At 67.1% G+C, this 19585-nt stretch overlaps 2 protein-coding genes across 2 annotated transcripts; both read right to left on the reverse strand.

The window, feature by feature from the left end:
* Window positions 1-10102: 10102 nt before the first annotated feature.
* On the reverse strand, window positions 10103-10606 carry LOC105287770. The gene has a single exon (XM_011353535.1). The coding sequence runs from the start codon at window positions 10604-10606 to the stop codon at window positions 10103-10105; it is 504 nt and encodes a 167-aa protein (XP_011351837.1).
* A 6243-nt stretch (window positions 10607-16849) lies between these two features.
* LOC105287771 lies at window positions 16850-19131 on the reverse strand. Its single transcript, XM_026969611.1, has 3 exons — window positions 18693-19131; window positions 17572-18173; window positions 16850-17497 (listed from the first exon to the last, which is right to left on the reverse strand). Exons 1-3 carry the CDS (start codon window positions 19129-19131, stop codon window positions 16850-16852), a joined length of 1689 nt encoding a protein of 562 aa, XP_026825412.1.
* Between the last annotated feature and the right edge of the window lie 454 nt (window positions 19132-19585).

A 19585-nucleotide genomic window follows, 5' to 3' on the forward strand; every position in this document is an offset into this window, starting at 1 on the left:
GTGAGGGCAATCGCGGCCGATGAAGGCGGTTTCGCCACCTTCAGTGCGGCCTTGGGGGGCGGATTTGGGGGGGCAGGCTTAGCTCCGCCCCCCCTTGGTCCTGCCTTACCCCCAGAGGGTGGGGCCGAGGGGCGGGTGTTCGCCCCTTTCTTAGCGGCGCGTGCCGCTTTACGCCCCACCACTTGGGACCACATCTCCACTTGTGGTGCCACCGGGGGGGCCAGGGAAGGAGCCGGACCGACGAGGGGCCGGGGCAGGGCGGCGGCTGGGTTGGAGTGGACTCCTGCCCACCGCCACCCCGGCCCTTTCCCTTCCGCCGCTTCTGCCGCTGGCCTGCCCCAGGCTCTGCTGGGGCAGTTTCCGCCGTCGCGCTCCGGCCAGCCGGCTGTGGCGGGGGTTGGGGAGGACCCGTCCCCCCCCTCCGCCCGGTCGGTCCCGTCGGACGGTTGGCGGCCGGACCCAGCCGGCGGTCCAGTAGGGCCTCGACTCGCGCTATAATGCGCTCCTCGAGGCTCCCCGGACCGTCCGTACGCTCCTCTCTACGCCGCGGTGGGGCCGCTTCCGCCCTCGGCGGCGTCGGAGTTGGGGGTGGGGGCGTCCCGCCCGGATCCCTCCCTCTCGAGCCCGCACTCATGGCAGGAATGGGCGGGGCGGCGCCCTCGACGAGTCCACCCCCCCTCCCGATTCATCGGGGAACGTTCGGGGGGGATGAAATCCCTCCCTTTCCCCACGTCCCTGAGAGCCTCGCGCAACTCCTGCACCTGGCTCTTCAGGGACTCCACCTCACGACGGAGGGCGCTGTTCTCCTGCGCCCCACCGTCGTCCATCCGGCCCATGAGCACGGCGAGGGCCGACCTCACCTCAAGGGAGGCCTCGCGGAGGGCCTTTACATAGGTCCCCTTGAGGTGACCCGAGTTTTCCGCCACCCTCCGACCGTGCTCATGCGCTCCACGATGGAGACCGCGAGGTCCGCTGACGGCGCAGTCGCCAGCTCCCCCATGCGTGCCCCCTCCGCTCGGGCCAAATCCTGAAAGGCGCCTCGCGCCAGGACGGTGCCTGGGGGGAGAGAGTCCCGGAACTCCCTCTCCTCCTGCAGCTCCATCTCCTTGCGCTGCAGCTAAAGGAGCGAGCGCTTCGCCTCAATGAGGCCGCTGTATTCCCCAGTGGTAAGGAGGCGGCCCCGTCCGCGCTTTTGCCGCTGGTTCGCCGGAAGGCTCGTGGCCGAATTCTCCGACTCCGTGTCGGAGATGGCCTCCGCAGCCTCTACCGAATGCAGCGACGGAGTGGGCGATGTAGCCCGACTCGCCGCACTCTTCGGCGTCGCATAGCCGGACGTACCGGCCCCAGCGCCCGCGCAACTTCTTCACGACGAGAGGGGAGAGCCTATCCACTCTTGTCACGCAGGAGCGGATCTTGCCTCCCGCGGCGCCTCCTCTCTTCGAGGACATCATCGGGGAGACCGGGGTGAGAGGAGCTGCCACATGCCCACCATCCCGTGCTGTCTACTCCCCCTCATCCCGCTCCGTCCTCGACTCCACTTTCCTGCCACCGTCCTTTGGATTGTCACTCATTTTGATTTTATCCCGCCACCTTGCACGGCTCCTGCCCACCGGGGTATACCCCCACCCTCGCAAGCAAGGGGCCCCAAGTTCCCCCGGGGAGTGGGCGGATGACACGGGGAATTAACGTCCCGGCACTGGTCTCCAGCCCCTTACTAACCGCTGAGCCAGGAGAACTCCCAGCTCAGGGCTTTCGGGGGTCCCGGGCCTTCGACAACCCGGGCACCGTGCAAGGCGCCGCCACGCGGGGGGCCCCACGGACGGTACGGGTCAGCGTCGCTACAACTCGGCGCGACCTTTCCCGCCGTGGGCGCCAGCATACCGTGTTAGATTGGGTCGAGAGTGCGGTTTTCCTCACAAGGAGGGGGGTTGTAGTCCCGCACTCCCGACCACTTCCCCCTCGGACCCCGCCTCGGAATATGTCCGAGCGGCCCCGCTCCTCATCCCCCAGGCTCCCCCCACTCAGTCGCCTCGGACCGCGTCCAAGGGTGCAGCAACTGAGTGAGGGGGGTCCACACGGCCCCGTCTCCGTACCACGTACGGTCGTGAACCGTGTGGACAAAACCGCTCCCGTCGTATGCCGGAGCACCGGCGTGCAACGACGGGCGCGGGTGTCATCCACCCCGGCCGAGACGGCATCCCTGCCCGACCAGGACGGAAGACAACCCCCCACTCCCCACAGTGACGGAGGGAGGATAGAAATCCTCCCCTGCGGTGCCGTGCCACCGGGCGTTTGAAGTCAGGGTCGCCGCATCCCCTACCGACGATTGGGACGGAAAAAGGTCCCTATCGGAGTCGCCGGGCTCCGTGCCCCCTCCGGAGGCTGTGCACACTTGGATCCTATCCCTAGCCCCAGGGCCTCCCAATGGTCCGAGGACCAATCGGTACCGCCGCCAAGGGTCATCGAGACAGGGAGCCCTCCCACCACGTCAAGGTGGCGCACACGGGAGAGAACATAACCTAACTTTTTTTTGGGAGGAGGAACCCGTCATGGGCCCCCTCGCTCCCCTTGGGCGGGGTGCGAGGGGAGTGTGAGACTCTTACTCACTAAACCTACCTCCGTCTGCCAGCCCCGGTTGTATGGGGCGCGAGATCGGCCGAACGGCACTTCGTTCGCGCCCCACGTTGCCCGGTGTACCTCCCTAGCGCCGGTGCGCTGCCCTTTCGGGCCCTAATCCCCACCCGCGGAGTTTGGCAGACCACCGCTCCGCGGGGACCTCCCCTCTCCGTTGAGGGGAGGTTTAAGGGCGACGGCCGACACTCCCAAGTCGGCCATCGCCCACCTGTCCCCGATAATCCCCGTTGGGGGTCAAGGAGTCCATGGACCCCTCGACGATGACGGCCCGGGCAGATGCCCCGACGACCAGTCACCCGAGCGCCCGGGCAAATGCCCCGCCGGCCACTCTGCCCCCAACAGGGGTCACGCGCCTGCGGCCCCACCTCCACCCGAGTTGGGGCCCTTCCCCGTGACTCCGGTAAGGGGTCTCCTCGACCCCCCTCCCGAGCCTCCGCCCCTGCTGCTCGCTTTCCCGCCCCGGACGCGATGAGGGGGCCGCCGGCGCCATTAAGACGCCCCGCGGCCCCCCGGCGTCATCCGTGGCCGGGACCCCTCCGGCCGACCCCTGGTCGGCGCTCACGCTCGGCCTCCTCCTTCCGCAGCATCACCTGCTCGCAGAAGGAGGAAACCGCCCTACAGTTCCTCTCGCTCCCGACCATCTTCCTCATGACGGTCGGGAGCGAAAGGTCCTCCCCCACGACGTCCTTCAGGACACGGCGTTCCACATCGCAGGCCGCACATTCGGCAAGGGTGTGGTCCGCCGTGTCCCTCTCCGCCCCGCAATGGTGGCAGTGCGGCCCACGCTCCTTCCCGATACGACACAGGAACTCCCCGAAGCATCCGTGTCAGGAGAGAACCTGCGTCGTCCTGTAGGTCAACGTCCCCCATCCTCGGTCCACCCACTCGCAGAGGATGGGCTGGACGGCCCCGGCGACCCTCCGGCCCGATTCGCCCGGGTCGGCGAGTCGCCGCTGCCACTTCTGCAGCACCGCCCTCCTCCCCTGGTCCCTCAGGGCCCCCTTTGCCCTGGCCGTCAGCACCACACCCCTCTACGGTAGGTCCCGCCGGCGGAGGTACGCGTTAGCGTGTCCCTCCGCCAGCAGCTCCACGGGGGGGGTGCCCGACAGGGCCAGCGCCGCTCGGTGAGAGACGGTGCGGTACGCCCTCACGACCCTCCCGGCCAGCCGCCTCTCGGCCGCCCTCACCATCTGGAGGGCCCGCCGGGAGGCCGTGAGGTCCCCCGCCCACACCGGCGCCCCGTACAGGGCGATCGACCGCACCGCTCCCACCAGCAAGCGGCGCACCCGCGTCTCCGGGCCCCCGAGGTTCGGGAGAAGGCGACTCAGCGCGTTGGTCGCCCCCTTCAGCCTCGGGGCCAGCCCGCCGAAGTGTTCCCCGAAGGACCAGGTGCCATCCAGGGTGAGGCCAAGATACTTCATCTTGGTCCCCACCGGGACGCTGACCCCGCCGACTCTTATCTCGGCTGGAGGCGGCAGACCCCGGCGATGGTCGAAAAAGAACATCGCCTGGGTCTTCTGCGGCGCCACCTCCAGCCCAGCCTCCCTAATGGCGCGGACCACCATCGCCACCGCCAACTCCGCCAGGCCGGACGCCTCCCCCCAGCTCGGACCCTCGGCCATCACGCAGGTGTCGTCGGCGTAACACCTCACGTGACAGCCGGGCGGCAGAAGGACGCGCGTGACTCGCTCGTACGCGAGCCTCCACAGGTGCAGTCCCCGGACCGACTCCTGTGGCACGCCGCGCTCCACCTCGCGGGTCCTGGTGCGCCCGTCCCGGTCGACCCACTCGAGCGACCTGCCCCGGAAGTACTCCAGGATCACCCTCGCGAGGTAGGGAGGGAGGAGCTGCGTGCGCATCTCTTCCACTATCACTCCCCAAGGGAGGGAGTTGAAGGCGTTCACTATGTCTAGCGACACCGCCACCACAACTCCCCCCCTCGAGACAGCGGCCTCCGTGAGGGCCCTCACGCTCAACACGGCGTGCACCGTGGAGCGGCCCTCCCGGAAGCCGAACTGTCTCTCCTCCTCACCCGGAGCACCTCCGGGGAGGTGCCGGACGAGACGGCCCGCTATCACCCGCTCGAACAGCTTGCCGATCTCGTCCAGCAAGCATATCGGCCGGAACTTGCGCACCGCCGCCACGTCTCCTCCGCCGCCCTTCGGGATGAGGACCAACTTGGCCCTTTTCCAAGCCGCGGGGAAGCGTCCCTCCGCCAGGCACGGCTCGAAGAGCGCCCTCACCCTTGGGGCCAGGACCTCCATTGCGAGGGCCCAGACCTTGCTGGGAATCCCGTCCGGCCCCGCAGCCGGCGCAGGATCCCCGCCCACTCCTCCGGACCGATCCCCGGTATCTCCTGGGGCCGCTCGGAGGTCATCCACTCCGGGGGTCCCGGGCACCCGCCTCCCGCCGGGAAGAGGGTGTCCAGGACCCCGCGCAGCTCCAGGGCATCCATCTCCTCCGTCTCTGGGGGCGTCCATTGCCGCAACTTGCCCATTACGAGCCGGTACGGACGCCCCCAGGGATCGCCCTCTACGGACCGGAGGAGCTCCTCCCAGGCCCTCGCCTTGGCGTCCCTGATCGCCGCCCTCAGGGAGCTCCGTCTCTCCTAGAGCTCCCTGTAGCGCGCGTCCACCTCCGCCGCCGTCCCCCGGCGACGGGCGCGGGAGAAGCAGCGCCAGGCGCGCCGCAGCTCCGCCAATCCCGCGCTCCACCAGTAGGTGGGCCGTCGTCGAGGCCGGCCGGCCCGGGGCATCGCAAAGTCGCACTCCTGCGTCACGATGTCCCCGATCCAGCCGGCCTCCTCCTCCACCGTTCCCTCCGGCCTTTCCGGCCACGTGGACGCGAGCAGGGCGGCGACCAGTCTGTTGCCAGACAGCCCCTTGAGCGTCCATCTCCGCGGTCAGGGTCCGCCCGTCCCCCGTTGGCGGGGGGCGGAGCCCGAGGGCGGAGACACCACCATAGATATGTATCTATGGTCTGACAGCGTCTCCACCCCCGACAACACTCGACACCCCGACACCCGACGCGCGAGGGCCGGGGATGCCCAGGTCAGATCGACCACGGACTCCCCCGCCCACCGCACGCAGGTGCTGTCCGAGCCCTCGTTCAACAACTGCAGGCCCAGACCCGCCGCCCAGTCCGCCAGAGCTCCACCCTTCGCGTCCGGCTGCCGGGAACCCCAGAGCGCGGACTTCGCATTGAAGTCCCCGGCGACCAACAGCAGGCCGCGGGGGTGCCGAACTATGCGCCCCCCCCCCCAGCCTGTTCAGGAACCCCTCGTACTCGGCGAGACTCAGGCTCGGGGACACGTAGACCCCGACCACGGTGATGCCTCCCCACTGCGCCGCCACGAACTCCCCCCCGACCCCCACCACTCGGAGGGGAAGGGAGCCCGCGGCGTCGCCGCGAACGATCGCGACGAGACTCCCCCCGCCGACAGCCCAACTAGGGCTGTCCGCGGGGGGCCTGAAAGGCTCCGCTGCGATTCCCAACGCATAACCGCGCTCCGCCAGGCTCTGAAGGAAAAGATCCTGAGCCCGGCGGGCGGGTTAAGGTTGGCCTGGAGGACCTGGCCCGCCATTACTCCACGTCCATGGCGGGCTCCTCCAGGCCCCTCCCATCTTCGTCGCCCTTTGCCTCCGCCTTCTTCCTGCCCATCGAGCGGGTCACCCGCTGGGGCCTCGGCTCCTCCTTCCGCGGAGGAGCCGGCCCTCCTTTGTCCCCATCGGCAGGCGCCGGCTCCGGCGCCGCGCCCACCGACGAGGCCGCCCGACTAGTAGCCGGAGAGGCGACCCTTTGCTGGCGGGGAGCGGCCTCCGTCGGCCGCGCCCCTCCCCGGGCCGCCGTCTCCGACCCCCTTTGCACCCTACTTTTCTCTCCCTTGGTGGGCGGAGCACAGGCCGCACCTCCCAGCCTGTGGTCCGCCCTCCTGCCGAGACCCGTGTACAGGGGGCACTTCGGGTCAGCGGCGCATCCGCGCGCCCGATGACCCGCTGCGCCACACCTGTAGCACAGGTCTCGGCGGTCCTCTCGACTGGGGCACGTCGCTTGCACGTGCCCCTTCGCCAGACACTTGTAGCACATCAGTGGCCTGGGCTCCAGTACGCTTACTGGTGCCCAGGCCCAGCCTACCCTGATCCTGCCTAGTTGGGCGACCTTTCCGCCGGCCTGCGCAGGAAGCCGGATGCAAGAGGTCCCCAGACCGTCCGGGGACCTCTGGATCGGCCCTGTCTCGACGTCTCGGGGGTCGCAGCCTCCCGCGGCTGCGACCGCCCGAGCCACCGACTCTTCCGTAGCCGCGTCGTCCAGCCGTCGGACGCGCAGTTCCGCCTTCTTGAGGGGTCGGGTGACCCTGACCCCCGACCCCTCGAACACCCTCTCCAGGCGGGAGGCCAGCTCGTCCGCCTTGGTGGCGGACTCCGGCCCCGGGATCTCGTAACTCAGGACCCTGCTCACTTGCGGCGCGGCGATCCCCAGGGCGTCGATGTCGACGCCCTTCTGCGTCTTATCAACGGCCCCCTTGTAGTCGCCATCGGCTGCCGTGATGACCACGGCCGCCGTCTTGGGCGACTTAGGGGGCTTCGGCCCCTTCGCGCCGAGTCGACCGCCGGGCGGGGAGGGTTTGCCCGTCGCGGGTTTACCCCCCAGCTGGCCCCTCTACCTGTGACGGGTTTGCCCGGCATGAGTTTGCCCTTACCCGCAGGGGCCGGTGGGTGGGCAGTTGACCTCGCGGCCCTCCTGCCCACCACCTTCGACCACGGCTGCTCCTCCTCGCTGGCTGGGACCCGGCTAGCCGGGCCAGCCACCGCCGAACTGGAACTCTGCTCTGCCGGAGGGGGGTTAAGGGCGGGCGGGGCTCCGCTCGCCCCACCACCCCCCTTCTTGCCTTTCTTCTTCTTCTTCGCCGTCTCGTCGTCGCCTGGCTCCTCCGGTCCTGCTTGGGGAGACGGCTCAGCTCCCTCTCTCACGCCGCGCCTAACCAGGGGTGCCACCGCCTCCGCGACGATCCGCGAGACCATGGTCCCCATGGAGGCCATAATTCTGGCCTCCATGGCGACCAGGGGGTCCTCCCTTTCAGCTGGAGGACCTCCCCCCTTCTGCGGGGTGGTCTCGGTCCGGAGTCCTGCCTCCGACGTCGCCGGGCTCCACGGCGGAGTCACCAACCTCCGCCCCCTGACGCGCAGGACAGGGGAGTCAGCCACCTGCTGGCTTTCCCCCCCGTCCCCCGCGGTCGCCCGTCCCATGAGGGAGATTGTGTCCCTCAGTTCGCGTACCTGCGACTTGAGGGACTCCACCTCCCCCCTCAGGGCGGCGTTCTCCTTGCTGAGAGAAGGAGATTCGGCGACCCTCCTCTCAGCATTGACGGTGAGCGCCGCCCTGATGCCCGCCGCGGCCTCCTTCAGGGCCCTGACTTACGGGCCCTGAAGGTGGCCCGAGTTCCTGGCGACCCTCACCACGGTCTCGAGGTCTACCATCACCCGAGCCGTGATGTCGGGCGACGGGCACTCCCGAAACCGCTCCACATGGACTTCCCAGGAGTCGCGCTCCCTCTTGTCGGCTGGCGACGGAATGGAGGCGAGGACTTCCTTCTCCCGCTCCTACTCCCTCGACAGCCGCTCCTCCTCCCTGGCGGCGCGCTTGGCCTCGCCAGCCTGACGTACTCCCCGGTGGTAGGGGGCCTCCCGCGCTTGCGCTTTCTTCCCGCCTCGCTCGCCGACGCGTCGGTGTCGACGTCCCCCGGCAGGGACATCACGTCGCACGTGGTGGAGGCAGCCGAGTCCCGGGAACTGTCCCGGCTAGCCCGACCGGCCCGACTGCCCGATCGCGCGCTCGACCCACCCCTCCTCGCCATTTGGCGGGTCCGCGGCCGTCGCGTGCCCCCGCGGCTGCCGTCGGCCGCGGAGGAGGAGGCCACCGCCATGTCCCAGATGGCCCTCAGCGAGATCCCCTCCTCCACGTCCGACACCAGCACCACCTCTCGAGGCGACTCCCACGCCTCCTCGTCCACGCCCTCCGGCGCCTCCGCGCCCGTCTTCCCACCCGTTTTCCCCAAAGAAAATGCAGTATCAATAGCGCAGTGTTAAATTCTTTGGGTTCAGCCATCATGGTGTCCCCACCACAGTGGGGAACCTTCCCCCGGTAAATTTTCCTCAATGAAGTGTGGGACAGCTGAGAGGCGGTTTTCGGGTGGCTAACCCTAGTCCCACCGAGAGCCGAAAGAGGGTGGGGTTACCGGTGAAGCCGGTCCCCGATACAAAATTTTGGGGCTTTACGTCCGGCGACGCCATGCAGGCCCCGATCCGAACGGGGTCCTACACGGCCCTGACCCGGACGGCTCCAGTGCACTCACCACCGCCTGACAGCCACGCGGTTATGGGGAGACAATGGCCGAGTGCTCCCCCGCTCCCCCGCCCGGCACCGACGCTTCAACCCCCGCATTGGCTCCGAACCTCCGCCCGCCACCGACGGCGCCCCACCACAGGGCGCCCCCGCCGGCCCGGTCGCCAGGGGCAAGCCCCCAGCGGTCGAACCAGCGGGCTCCCACGTTCCGCATTCGCCCCGAGACGCCGGGCGCACTGCTCGACCCCGCGGGGAGAAGAGGCCTGGTACCTGGCCGGCAACGAGCGGCACGGTCGGGGGGCTTACTACTCCCCCCTTGGCTAGTCTGCGGGGAATATCCACAGCGGGCCGACCGGGGCCCAATCATTCATACACTCATACCGTAACTCGGGTGCCCCCGGGAACGTCAATTCCCGTACCTGCTACACCGTAGCAGGCCCCTGAGGGGAGAGGAACCTAACCTAACCTTTTTTTAAGGAGGGGGAACCCATCATGGGCCCCCTCGCTCTCCCTTGGGCAGGGGAGCGAGGGGAGTGTGAGACTCTTACTCACTAAACCACTCTCCGTATGCCAGCCCTGGTGTCAGACGTGAGGCCCGGGCACGCCGCCATCATTCTTCCGGGCCCCACTCCACCTGGTATGACGGCCTCAGCGCCACAGCCAGCGCTGCCCGCTAATAGCAGGCCCGTCCCCCTCCGAGGAGCGAGGCATACCATCGCTCCAAGGAGACCACCCACCATAGGGGGGTGGTTTTTTGGACGGGTGTTGAGGATCCCAACTCAACACCCGCCCTTCCTTCCCCACGTCATGTGCGGAGGACGCAGGGACCCTCAGAGAGGGGCCCCGCGACGATGGCGACCCGGGCAAGTGCCCCGCCGGTCTGCCACCCGAGTGCCCGGGCAAATACCCCGCCGGTACTCTGCCTCCGCCCGTGACCCGCTTTACGCGAACGCATCCGAACGCGCCGACCTGATTGAGCGACCCCTCGCGCCCGGGCAAATGCCCCGCCGACACGAGGGGGGGACGACTGCGGTCCCCACAGTCTCACCCCCTAGGGTGCTTCGATAAAGGCACCCTGTCGCCCACCCAGGTCTCCTCCCCGGGAGGCCGTTGTCCGAGACAACGGTCAGCCCCTTCCCCCGCGACGCCGCAATCCTCCGGGACGCTCGGGTTCCCGGAGGCGTTCGGCCGCCTCCTTCTGCGAGAGCACGCTTTCGCAGAAGGAGGCGAACTCCCTCCATGACCTCTCGCTCTCGGTGATCGAACTCATGACCACCGCCGGCAACGAGAGGTCCCGACCAATATGTTGAACCAGGACACGGCGCACGTCCGCCCACGCTGGACAATGCTCCAGCGTGTGCTGCGCCGTGTCCTGGTCTGCGCCACAGTGGTGGCAGCGTGGCCCGAGCTCGCGCCCTATCCTGCACAGGTACTCACCGAAACATCCATGTCCGGTGAGTACCTGGCCCATCCGGAACGTGACTCCGCCCCATCCCCTGTCCAGCCACTTCGCCAGACAGGGGTGGATGGCCTCGGCTACTCTCCGACCCGATGTGTCATCCGGATCGGAGAGTTGGCGCTGCCATGCTTGCAGCACCATTTGCCGAGCCTGTCGCCCGAGGACCTCCATCCTCCGCGGTCCTCATCGCATCCCCCCATCCTGGCCCCTACGCCACCAATAGCACGTCATCGGCGTATGCAAAGCATTGGCAGCGTGGGGGCAGTGGAGCCCGCAGGATCTTGTTGAATGCCATGTCCCACACGGTCGGTCCAACTACCGACCCCTGTGGGACACCGCGCGACAGAGATCTCATGATCTCTTCGCCGCTCCGACCGGTGTACACCAGCCAACGGTCCCGGAAGTAGTCCAGGACCGTCGCCTCGAGATAGGCAGGGAGGCGCTGATACCCCAGCGCCTCCACCACGGCCGGCCAACTGAGGGAGTTAAAGGCGTTGGCGATGTCTAATGACACCGCCACCGCCACTCCCTCCCCAGCCGCGGTAACGGCCTCCGTGAGGGCCCGAACGTCCTTGATGGCGTCCACCGTCGAACGGCCCTCACGGAACCCGTACAGCCCCTCACAAAGTCCCGGACACTTCCGGGACATGTGCTGGACGAGGCGGGAAACCACCACTCTATCGAACATTTTCCCCACCTCGTCCAGCAAGCACACCGGTCGGAACGCCGAAGGCGATCCTGCGGGCTTCCCCGTTTTAGGAAGAAGGACCAACTTGGTCTTCTTCCAGGATGAGGGGAACCTACCCTGCCTGAGGCAGCTCGTGAAGAGCTGCCTCAGGTACGGGGACAGGACCTCCAAGACCTAGGCTCACGCATTGCCCGGAATCCCGTCAGGGCCGGGGACCTTGTTGCCCCCTAGGCGCTTCCGGGCCCGGGCAATCTCCTCCAGGGAGACTTCGAGCACCTCGGCATCAACAAACTGCCGAGGTGCCCGAGGGTCGATGCCCTCTCCTGGCGGAAAGAGGGCATCTATGACCCTCTCCCGCTCTTGGGGAGACAGGGACTCCGTAATGGGAGGCGTCCACGAGCGAAGTTTGCCCATGACCATCTTGTATGGGCGCCCCCAGGGGTCCCCGTCTACTCCCCGGAGGAGTTCCTCCCAGGCCTTCTCCTTGGAGGTGGCGATCGCCCGCCTCATGGAGTCCCGCTTTTGGCGGTAGACTCCATAGGCGTCGTCTATCCTCGCGGCATTCCCTGACCGGCGGGCGCGCAGGAAGCGCCTTCTGGCGTGGACGGAGCCTCGCCGTAACTCGGCGATCTCCTCCGTCCACTAGTACGCCGCCCGCCGGTTAGGAGGCCCTCCGGCTCGGGGCATGGACACGTCACACGCGTCCGTCATTATGTCCCGCAGCCAGACGGCCTCCTCCTCCACATCATCCGTGGGCCCATGTTCGGCCCACGTTGCCGCGAGGAGACTGGCGATCAGCCTGTCCCCGTCCACCTTCATTTGCGGTCATCGCCGTGGTCGACTGCTTGGGCGGCCCTGGGTGGGTGCCGTCCCTTGGGGTGGAGACAGGGTCATGGAGATGTACGCATGGTCGGACAACGTCTCCGATCCTGTCTCCACTCTCCACCACGATACCATGCGCGCGGCTGGGGGGGAAGCGAGAGTCAAATCCACAATTGACTCCCCCCTTCGCCGCACGCAGGTACCCTCTGAGCCTGTGTTCAGTATACACAGGCCCAGAGAGGCCGCCCAGTCTACCACGGTCTCGCCCCTGGCGTCTGATTGCGGGGAACCCCAAACGCGTGACTTTGCGTTGAAGTCCCCCGCGACCAGGACGGGGCGGGGGGCGCAGCGTCCAACGCAGCCCCCCACCTCCGCCAGGAATCCGCCAAAATGGGCGAGATCCCGGTTAGGCGATACATAGCAGCCAACCACGGCGATGCCAGCGAATTCGACGGCCACGTATCCCCTCCCAGACTCCAGCGGGGTCATGGGAGGGGGCCCGCCGCTGGGAGACCTGTGGATTGCGACGGAGCCCCCTCTATCGCTTGCCCAGTTGGGATTTTCCCTGGGCAATCGATAGGGCTCCGCCGCGATCCCCAACCCAGGACCACGCTCCGACAGGCTGTGGACAAACAAATCTTGTGCCTGTTGGGCGTGGTTTAGGTTGGCCTGGAGGAGGTTCTGGGCCCTTGTGTTATTCGGCCATCTCGACCTCCTCCAGGGTCTCCACCTCCCTCGGTGGGGGCGGGTTCACTCCCGCCCCTTCTTCATCTCCAACGGGGGGGGCGGAGCGGGGCGCTCCTCCCCGGTACTCCCCCCACGACCACTGTCCCCATTGATGGGGGCTGACTGCCCCCGTGCCTCCTCCGGGACCGCCTCTCCTGCTCCAGCAGGGGGGGTGGTCGTGAGGGGGCGGCGCTTTGTCAGGAGCCGCTTTCTCCCCCATCGCCGCCTGTCCGCCCCTCTTGGCCCGCTTTTTGCTGCGGGCACAAGAGGGACCTCCTAGGCGGTGTCCCGCCGGCCACCCCAGGTCCGCGCAAAGCGGACACTTGGGGGGCTTGGCGGGGCAATCGCGAGCGCGGTGACCGGGCTCACCACACCTATAGCACCGGTCACCGCGGTCTGCCTCGTTGGGGCAGCGCTGCCGGACATGGCCCACCTCCAGGCATTTGTAGCACTGGAGAGGGCGTGGCTCCAGCAGCGCCACTCCCACGCGCGTCCAACCAATCTGTACCCGGCCCTGCGCCGCTGCTTTATTGGTAGCGGCCGCAGGGCAACGGGCCCAGACCACCACCATGCCGTCTGGGGACAGCCTCCGACGCGCGCTAGGGACTCCCTTACCTCCGTAGGGAATCGTCCAGGCCCTTCACCCGTAGCTCCGCCTTTTTTGAGGGGCGGGCCACGGTGATCTCCATGCCCTGTAGGGCCGTTGTGATACGGCCCGACAGGGCATTCGCCTTCGATTGCGCCTCCGGGCCGGGGACCTCGACGATGGTGGCCCCTGTGATGGCCCTTTTGATGCAGACGCACTCGATTCCGAGGTCCGCCAATTTAATTGCGGACTTCATCCTCGAGAGCGCCGCCGTTATCTCCTCCTTGGGGCCGTTTAGCACGATGGCTGCCGACCCCGGAGGCTTCCGCGCTTTCGCGGGCGCCTTTGCGGACGCCCGCGCAGGCGCTTTTGCTGGTGGCTGAAGGGGGGAAGGAGTTCCCTCTTTTTTGCCCCCTCAACCCTGCGGCTGGGTCCCTGTACCCCTTGGGCGTGTTTGGGACCCGCCGCCTGTGGGGCTCGGTTGGGGCGCTGCACGCGCCTTCTTCCGGGCCACCTGCGCCGCCTTGCGCCCGACGACCTGCGACCACGTGTCCTCTCTCTCTACCGGGGGAGGAGCCTCGTCCGGCAGCTCCGGTTGCGCAGGTCGTCGAGGGGAGGGGGATGGGGTGCGGGGCAGGGGGATGGTCGTCCCCGCCCGCTTGCCCTTCGCCGTCGTTCCCTTCCCCTTCCTGGGAGGTTTGCTCGCGTCCCGCTACCGCTAGCCACCACGGTGGCTATAGGCGGTAGGGGGCGGTAGGGCGCCATCGTTTTGGGGGGGCTAGGTATTCCACCCCCTTGTGGGGCTGGGCCCAGCCTCACCGCCAAAAGTGCCTCGAGTCGCGCAAATAGGCGCTCCTTGAGGCCCGACTGTGCCTCGTGTCGAGGCGCAGGCATGGGGGACTGCGTCCCCTCTGCTCGCCCCTGCACCAGGGGGGAGCGGGAGCGATCACGCCCCCTCTCCCGTCTCATTTCCGGCCGTCTGCCGACTGGTGTCGGCGGCCGGGGCTGGGAACGGAACTGCGCCTCGTCCGCCGCTTGTTCAGCCTGTGGGGGGCAGCACTGAGCCCCCCCTCCTTGGTGTCGGAGGAGGCTCCGCAGCTCCTCCACCTGCGACCGCAGGGAGTCCATCTCCCGACGGAGGATCCTGTTCTCCTCGGATCTCCCGTCGGCCTCCCTCGTCCTAAGGATAGAGAGGGCCGCCCGCACCTCTATGGAGACCTCTCGGAGGGCCTTGATGTAGCCCCCTTTGAGGTTCCCCGAGGTCGCGGCGACCCTCTCCACCACATTCATCCTCTCTAGTATGGACGTGGCAAGGTCGGTGGAGGGGTGAAGGGTCAACGCCTCCACCCGTTCCTCCTCCACCCGCGACCTATCGGGGCGCGCTCCGCGCTCTATAGCGCCTGGGGGGAGGGAGGAGCGGAACGTCTTTTCCCGGCGCCACTCCTCCTCCTCCCTCTCCGCGCTGACCAAGCGACGCTTGGCCTCCGCCCGGCTGATCAACTCCCCGGTGGTGGGGTGTCCCCGCTTCCTCTTGCCGCTGACGTTGGAGGCCCCGGAGTCGGCATCGCTCACCAACTCCACTGTCCCCTCCGACGCGGCAAGAGAGTAGAGGGAAGGGGAGGGCGAAACCGCCCTGCTTCCCCCGCTCGGTATTGGGGCGGGATCAGTCCCGTCCCTTTTACTTCCCTCCGGTGTGAGGGGAACGGAAGCCGTTCCACCTTCACGAAGGGCTCGGTTTTCGGCCCCTTGTCCCCAGCGCTTTTGCGCAGGAGCGACAGATTGGGAGTGACGGGAGCGGAAGATGATTCTCCCGCCCCGCCCGCCCGTCCCGTCGTGTCCGCCTCCTCCTCCTCCTTCCTAATTTTGTGAGCATCCATTTTAGTTTTATCCCACCATTTGCAGCGGCTCCGCCGACCGGGTGTACTCACACCAGTCTCGGATAATTCCGAGACTGGGCCCCGAGTTTCCCGGCCCAGGGGGGGGTCGGCATATGCTACGGGCCGGGGAGATACTCAACCCGGCACTGAGCTCCAGCCCCTTACTCACCCCAGGCAGGGAGAAACTCCCAACCCAGGGCTTTCGGGGGTCCCGGGCCTCCGACAACCCGGGCACCGCTGTAGACGCCGCCACGCGGGGGGCCCCACGGACGGTACGGGTCAGCGTCGCTACAACTCGGCGCGACCTTTCCCGCCGTGGGCGCCAGCATACCGTGTTAGATTGGGTCGAGAGTGCGGTTTTCCTCGCAAGGAGGGGGGTTGTAGTCCCGCACTCCCGACCCCTCCCCCCTCGGGCTCCGCCACGGAATATGTCCGAGCGGCCCCGCTCCTCATCCCCCAGACTCCCCCCACTCAGTCGCCTCGGACCGCGTCCAAGGGTGCAGCAACTGAGTGAGGGGGGTCCACACGGCCCCGTCTCCGTACCACGTACGGTCGTGAACCGCGTGGACGAATCCGCTCCCGTCGTATGCCGGAGCACCGGCGTGCAACGACGGGTGCGGGTGTCTTCCACCCCGGCCGAGACGGCATCCCTGCCCGACCAGGACGGAAGGCAACCCCCCATTCCCCACAGTGCACGGAGAGAGGATAGAAATCCTCCCCTGCGGTGCCGTGCCACCGGGCGTTTGAAGTCAGGGTCGCCGCATCCCCTACCGACGATTGGGACGGAAAAAGGTCCCTATCGGAGTCGCCGGGCTCCGTGCCCCCTCCGGAGGCTGTGCGCACTTGGATCCTATCCCTCGCCCCAGGGCCTCCCAATGGTCCGAGGACCAATCGGTACCGCCGCCAAGGGTCATCGAGACAGGGAGCCCTCCCACCACGTCAAGGTGGCGCACACGGGAGAGAGAGGTCACAACCCTTTTCTTTTTTTTTAGGAGGGGAAACCCATTATGGGCCCCCTTACGCCCCTTGGGCGGAGCGCAAGGGGAGTGTGAGATTCGTACTCACTAAAACCACCTCCAGTTGCCATCCCTGGTGTTTGTTATGGGGAAGCCTAGAACCGCGTGCCCGCAAATGCAGGCCCGTCCAACCCCATGGAGCGTGGCAACCCACCGCTCCACAGGGACCTCCCATCATAGAGGGGGGGGGTTTTGTAGGGCGAGGGCTGTCCATCCGAAAACAGCTCTCGCCCTCCCATCTCACCCATCCACCGTAGGGGGCACGACGTCCAAGGACGTCGTGCCGAGAGTGGCCCGGGCAAATACCCCGCCGACCAACTCCTCGGGCGCCTGGCCAGTGGCCGGGCTCCCAGCCCCCACCGTGGACCCGCCGCGCACACGACATTGCCGGATGCAATGCCGTGTTGTATCGGGCGAGTGAACGCAGGCCCGGGCAAATGCCCCGCCGGCCCGGCGTGGGGACACCCTATGTACCACACACAGGCCTACCCCCAGAGTACTTTGATAAAGGTGCTCTGTCACCCGCCCGATACCCCCTTCTCACAAAGACGCCGACACAGCTTAAGGCTGTGCCAGCCCCGCCTCCTAACCCGGGAGGGGGCCACTTGTACGCGTGGCCCCGTCCCCCTCCTCCACGCTTGCTGCCTCATTCCTCTTAGAGGGGTTGGGGGGGGGTCAAACCTGACCCCCCCGCCGAGGTCAACTAGGCGGCCGCCGCCGTCTGCCGACGCCCCCCGCCCCCCTTCCGCCCCGCCGCAGGACAGGATCGGCCGCCTGGCGCATCCTTTCTGCTTCCTCCTTCTGCGAGATGACTTCCTCGCAGAAGGAGGAGAAAGCCTTCCAGGACCTCTCGCTCCCAACGATCTCGCGTACAATCGTCGGGAGGGAGAGATCCCCGCCGATCTCGTTGACCAGGACACGGCGCCTCTCCGCCCACGCGGGGTACGCCTCCAGCGTGTGTTGCGCCGTGTCCTGGTCCGCGCTGCAGTGGTGGCAGCGTGGTCCGCGCTCGCGCCCTATACGGCTTAGGTACTCCCCGAAACAACCACGTCCGGAGAGCACCTGAGCCATGCGGAACGTCACTCCGCCCCGATCCCTGTCCAGCCACTCAGCCAGGCAGGGATGGACGGCCTCGGCAGCCCGCCGACCCGACGGGATTGTCGGGTCGGACAATTGGCGCTGCCATGCAAGCAGCGACTGTTGCCTCGCCTGTCGTCCAAGGACCTCTTTGGCCCTGGCCGTTAAACGGGCACCCCTCTCCCGCGCCTGCCGCACCCGCTCGTACGCGTCTGCGTACGCGGGCGCCAGCAGGGCGATTGGGGGGTGCCGGCCAGAGCCGTCGCCGCCCTATGGGAGACGGTTCGGTACGTGCGGGCGACACGGGCGGCCACCCTTCTTTCGAAGTGCCAGACGGCCTGTACCACCCGGCTGGTGACCGCCAAATCGTCCGCCCACATCGGTGCCCCGTACAGAGCCACCGACCGGATCGCTCCCGCGTATAGGCGGCGAGCCTTCTCGTTGGGGCCCCCCAGGTTGGGCATCAGGCGGCTGGTTGCCGCCGCTAGCCGCTCCAACCGGGGGGCCAACTCCACGAAGTGGTTCTCGAACGACCAGCGGCGGTCCAATGTGAGGCCCAAGTATTTTATACTGGGCCCCACCGGGACAGGGACGTTCCCCACCATGATTTGGGCTGGAGGCGGTGCACCGCGGAGGCCGTCGTGGAAAAAGACGGCCTCCGACTTGTGCGGCGAGACCTCCAGACCCAGAGCGCGTATGGCGCGCACCACGCATGCCACCGCCCAGTTGGCCGTATCGCTTCCCCCCATCCAGGGGCCCTGGCCACCACCAGTGTGTCGTCCGCGTAGCACACTAGGTGGCAGTCCGGGGGCAAGGCAGCCCGCAGTACTTTGTCGAACGCGAGGTTCCACAACAAGGGGCCCAGCACGGACCCCTGGGGAACCCCGCGTGTCAACAGCCTTCCGCGTGTTCCACCGTTCCGGCCGGTGTACTCCATTCTTCTGTCCTGGAAATAGTCCAGGACGGTGTCTACCAGATAGGCAGGGAGGTGATGATGACGCATCGCCTCCACCACGGCGTTCCAGGGGAGGGAGTTAAAAGCATTGCATATATCAATGTTTACAGCAACTGCAACTCCCTCCCCAGCCGTGGTTACGGCCTCCGTGAGGGATCTGACGCGCTTGATCGCGTCCACGGTCGAACGGCCCTCACGGAAGCCGTACTGCCCGTCACTAAGTCCCGGACCATTCCGGGACAGATGCCGGACGATGCGGGAAGCCACCACTCGCTCAAACATTTTTCCTGCCTCGTCCAGCAGACACACCGGCCGGTACGCGGAAGGCTCGTCCGCGGGCTTGCCTTTCCCCTTAGGAATGAGGGCCAATTTGGCCCTCTTCCAAGATGAGGGGAACCTACCTTTTCTGAGGCAGCTGTTGAACAGCTGCCTCATGTGCGGGGACAGGACCTCGAGGGGGGGAACGCCCTCTCCCGCTGGGAAGAGGGCGTCAATAATAGCCTCCCTCACCTGCGGAGGTAGGGACTCCGTAATCGGGGGCGCCCAAGGGTGAAGCTTGCCCATAACAAACTTGTAGGGGCGCCCCCACGGGTCCCTGTTTATACTCCGGAGGAGATCGTCCCCAGGCCCCGTCTTTGGCCCTGCTGATCTCTTGTCTTAGGGAGTATCTCGCCGTACGGTACTCCCCATAGGCATTGTCGATCCTCGCGGCAATCCCTGACCGGCGGGAGCGCACAAAGCGCCTTCTGGCGCGGACGGAGGAGCGCCGAAGTTCGGCAATCTCCCCCGACCACCAGTAAGCGGCTCGCCGGCCTGGGGACATCGACGCGTCGCACGCGTCCGTGACTATGTTCCGAAGCCAGGAGGCTTCCTCCTCCACGTCTTCGGCCGGGCTTCTGTCCGGCCATGTCGCCGCGAGGAGACTAGCGATCAGCGTGTCTCCGCACATTTCCTTAATCTTCCATCGCCGTGGTCGGCCGCCTCCAGCTGGGCGGCGAGGGGTGGGTTCGTCCCTGGGGGCGGAGCCAGGGCCATGGAGATGTAGACGTGGTCCGACAATGTCTCCAGGCCCGACTCCACCCTCCACCCCGACACAGAGGGGTCACAACCCAACCCAACCCAATCTAACCCAACCTAACCCAACCTAATCTTTTTACGGGGGAAACCTTCTAAAGGCCGTCCCTTGTTCCCTCTGGGAAGGGAACAAGGGGTGTGGGGGGATTGGCAGATGGGTATTAACCCCCATCTGTTTGCCGACCGCCCTAAAACCCCCCGGGTGCCGTCCCACTTATATGTCGAGTATGAGATATGCCTGAAAGCATTCCTTACGTACTACGACTAAGTCTCTACCGCTCAAAGGGGAAAAAAAAATCCCATGTACAACAAACATAGTTGGTGTGCGA

This window comes from Ooceraea biroi, chromosome 5 (genome assembly GCF_003672135.1).
Source record: "Ooceraea biroi isolate clonal line C1 chromosome 5, Obir_v5.4, whole genome shotgun sequence".
NCBI classification, from domain to species: Eukaryota; Metazoa; Arthropoda; class Insecta; order Hymenoptera; family Formicidae; genus Ooceraea; species Ooceraea biroi.

What these genes read in the sequence shown, in the direction of transcription:
- LOC105287770 (XM_011353535.1), bottom strand. Translation starts at nt 10,606, where the DNA reads ATGGAGGTCCTCGGGCGACAGGCTCGGCAAATGGTGCTGCAAGCATGG.
- LOC105287771 (XM_026969611.1), bottom strand. Translation starts at nt 19,131, where the DNA reads ATGTGCGGAGACACGCTGATCGCTAGTCTCCTCGCGGCGACATGGCCG. An exon ending in CGGAGTCCCTACCTCCGCAG is followed by an intron (nt 18,174 to 18,692) that starts GTGAGGGAGGCT and finishes GACTATTTCCAG; the next exon opens with GACAGAAGAATGGAGTACAC. An exon ending in TGGCGGTCACCAGCCGGGTG is followed by an intron (nt 17,498 to 17,571) that starts GTACAGGCCGTC and finishes CGTCTCCCATAG; the next exon opens with GGCGGCGACGGCTCTGGCCG.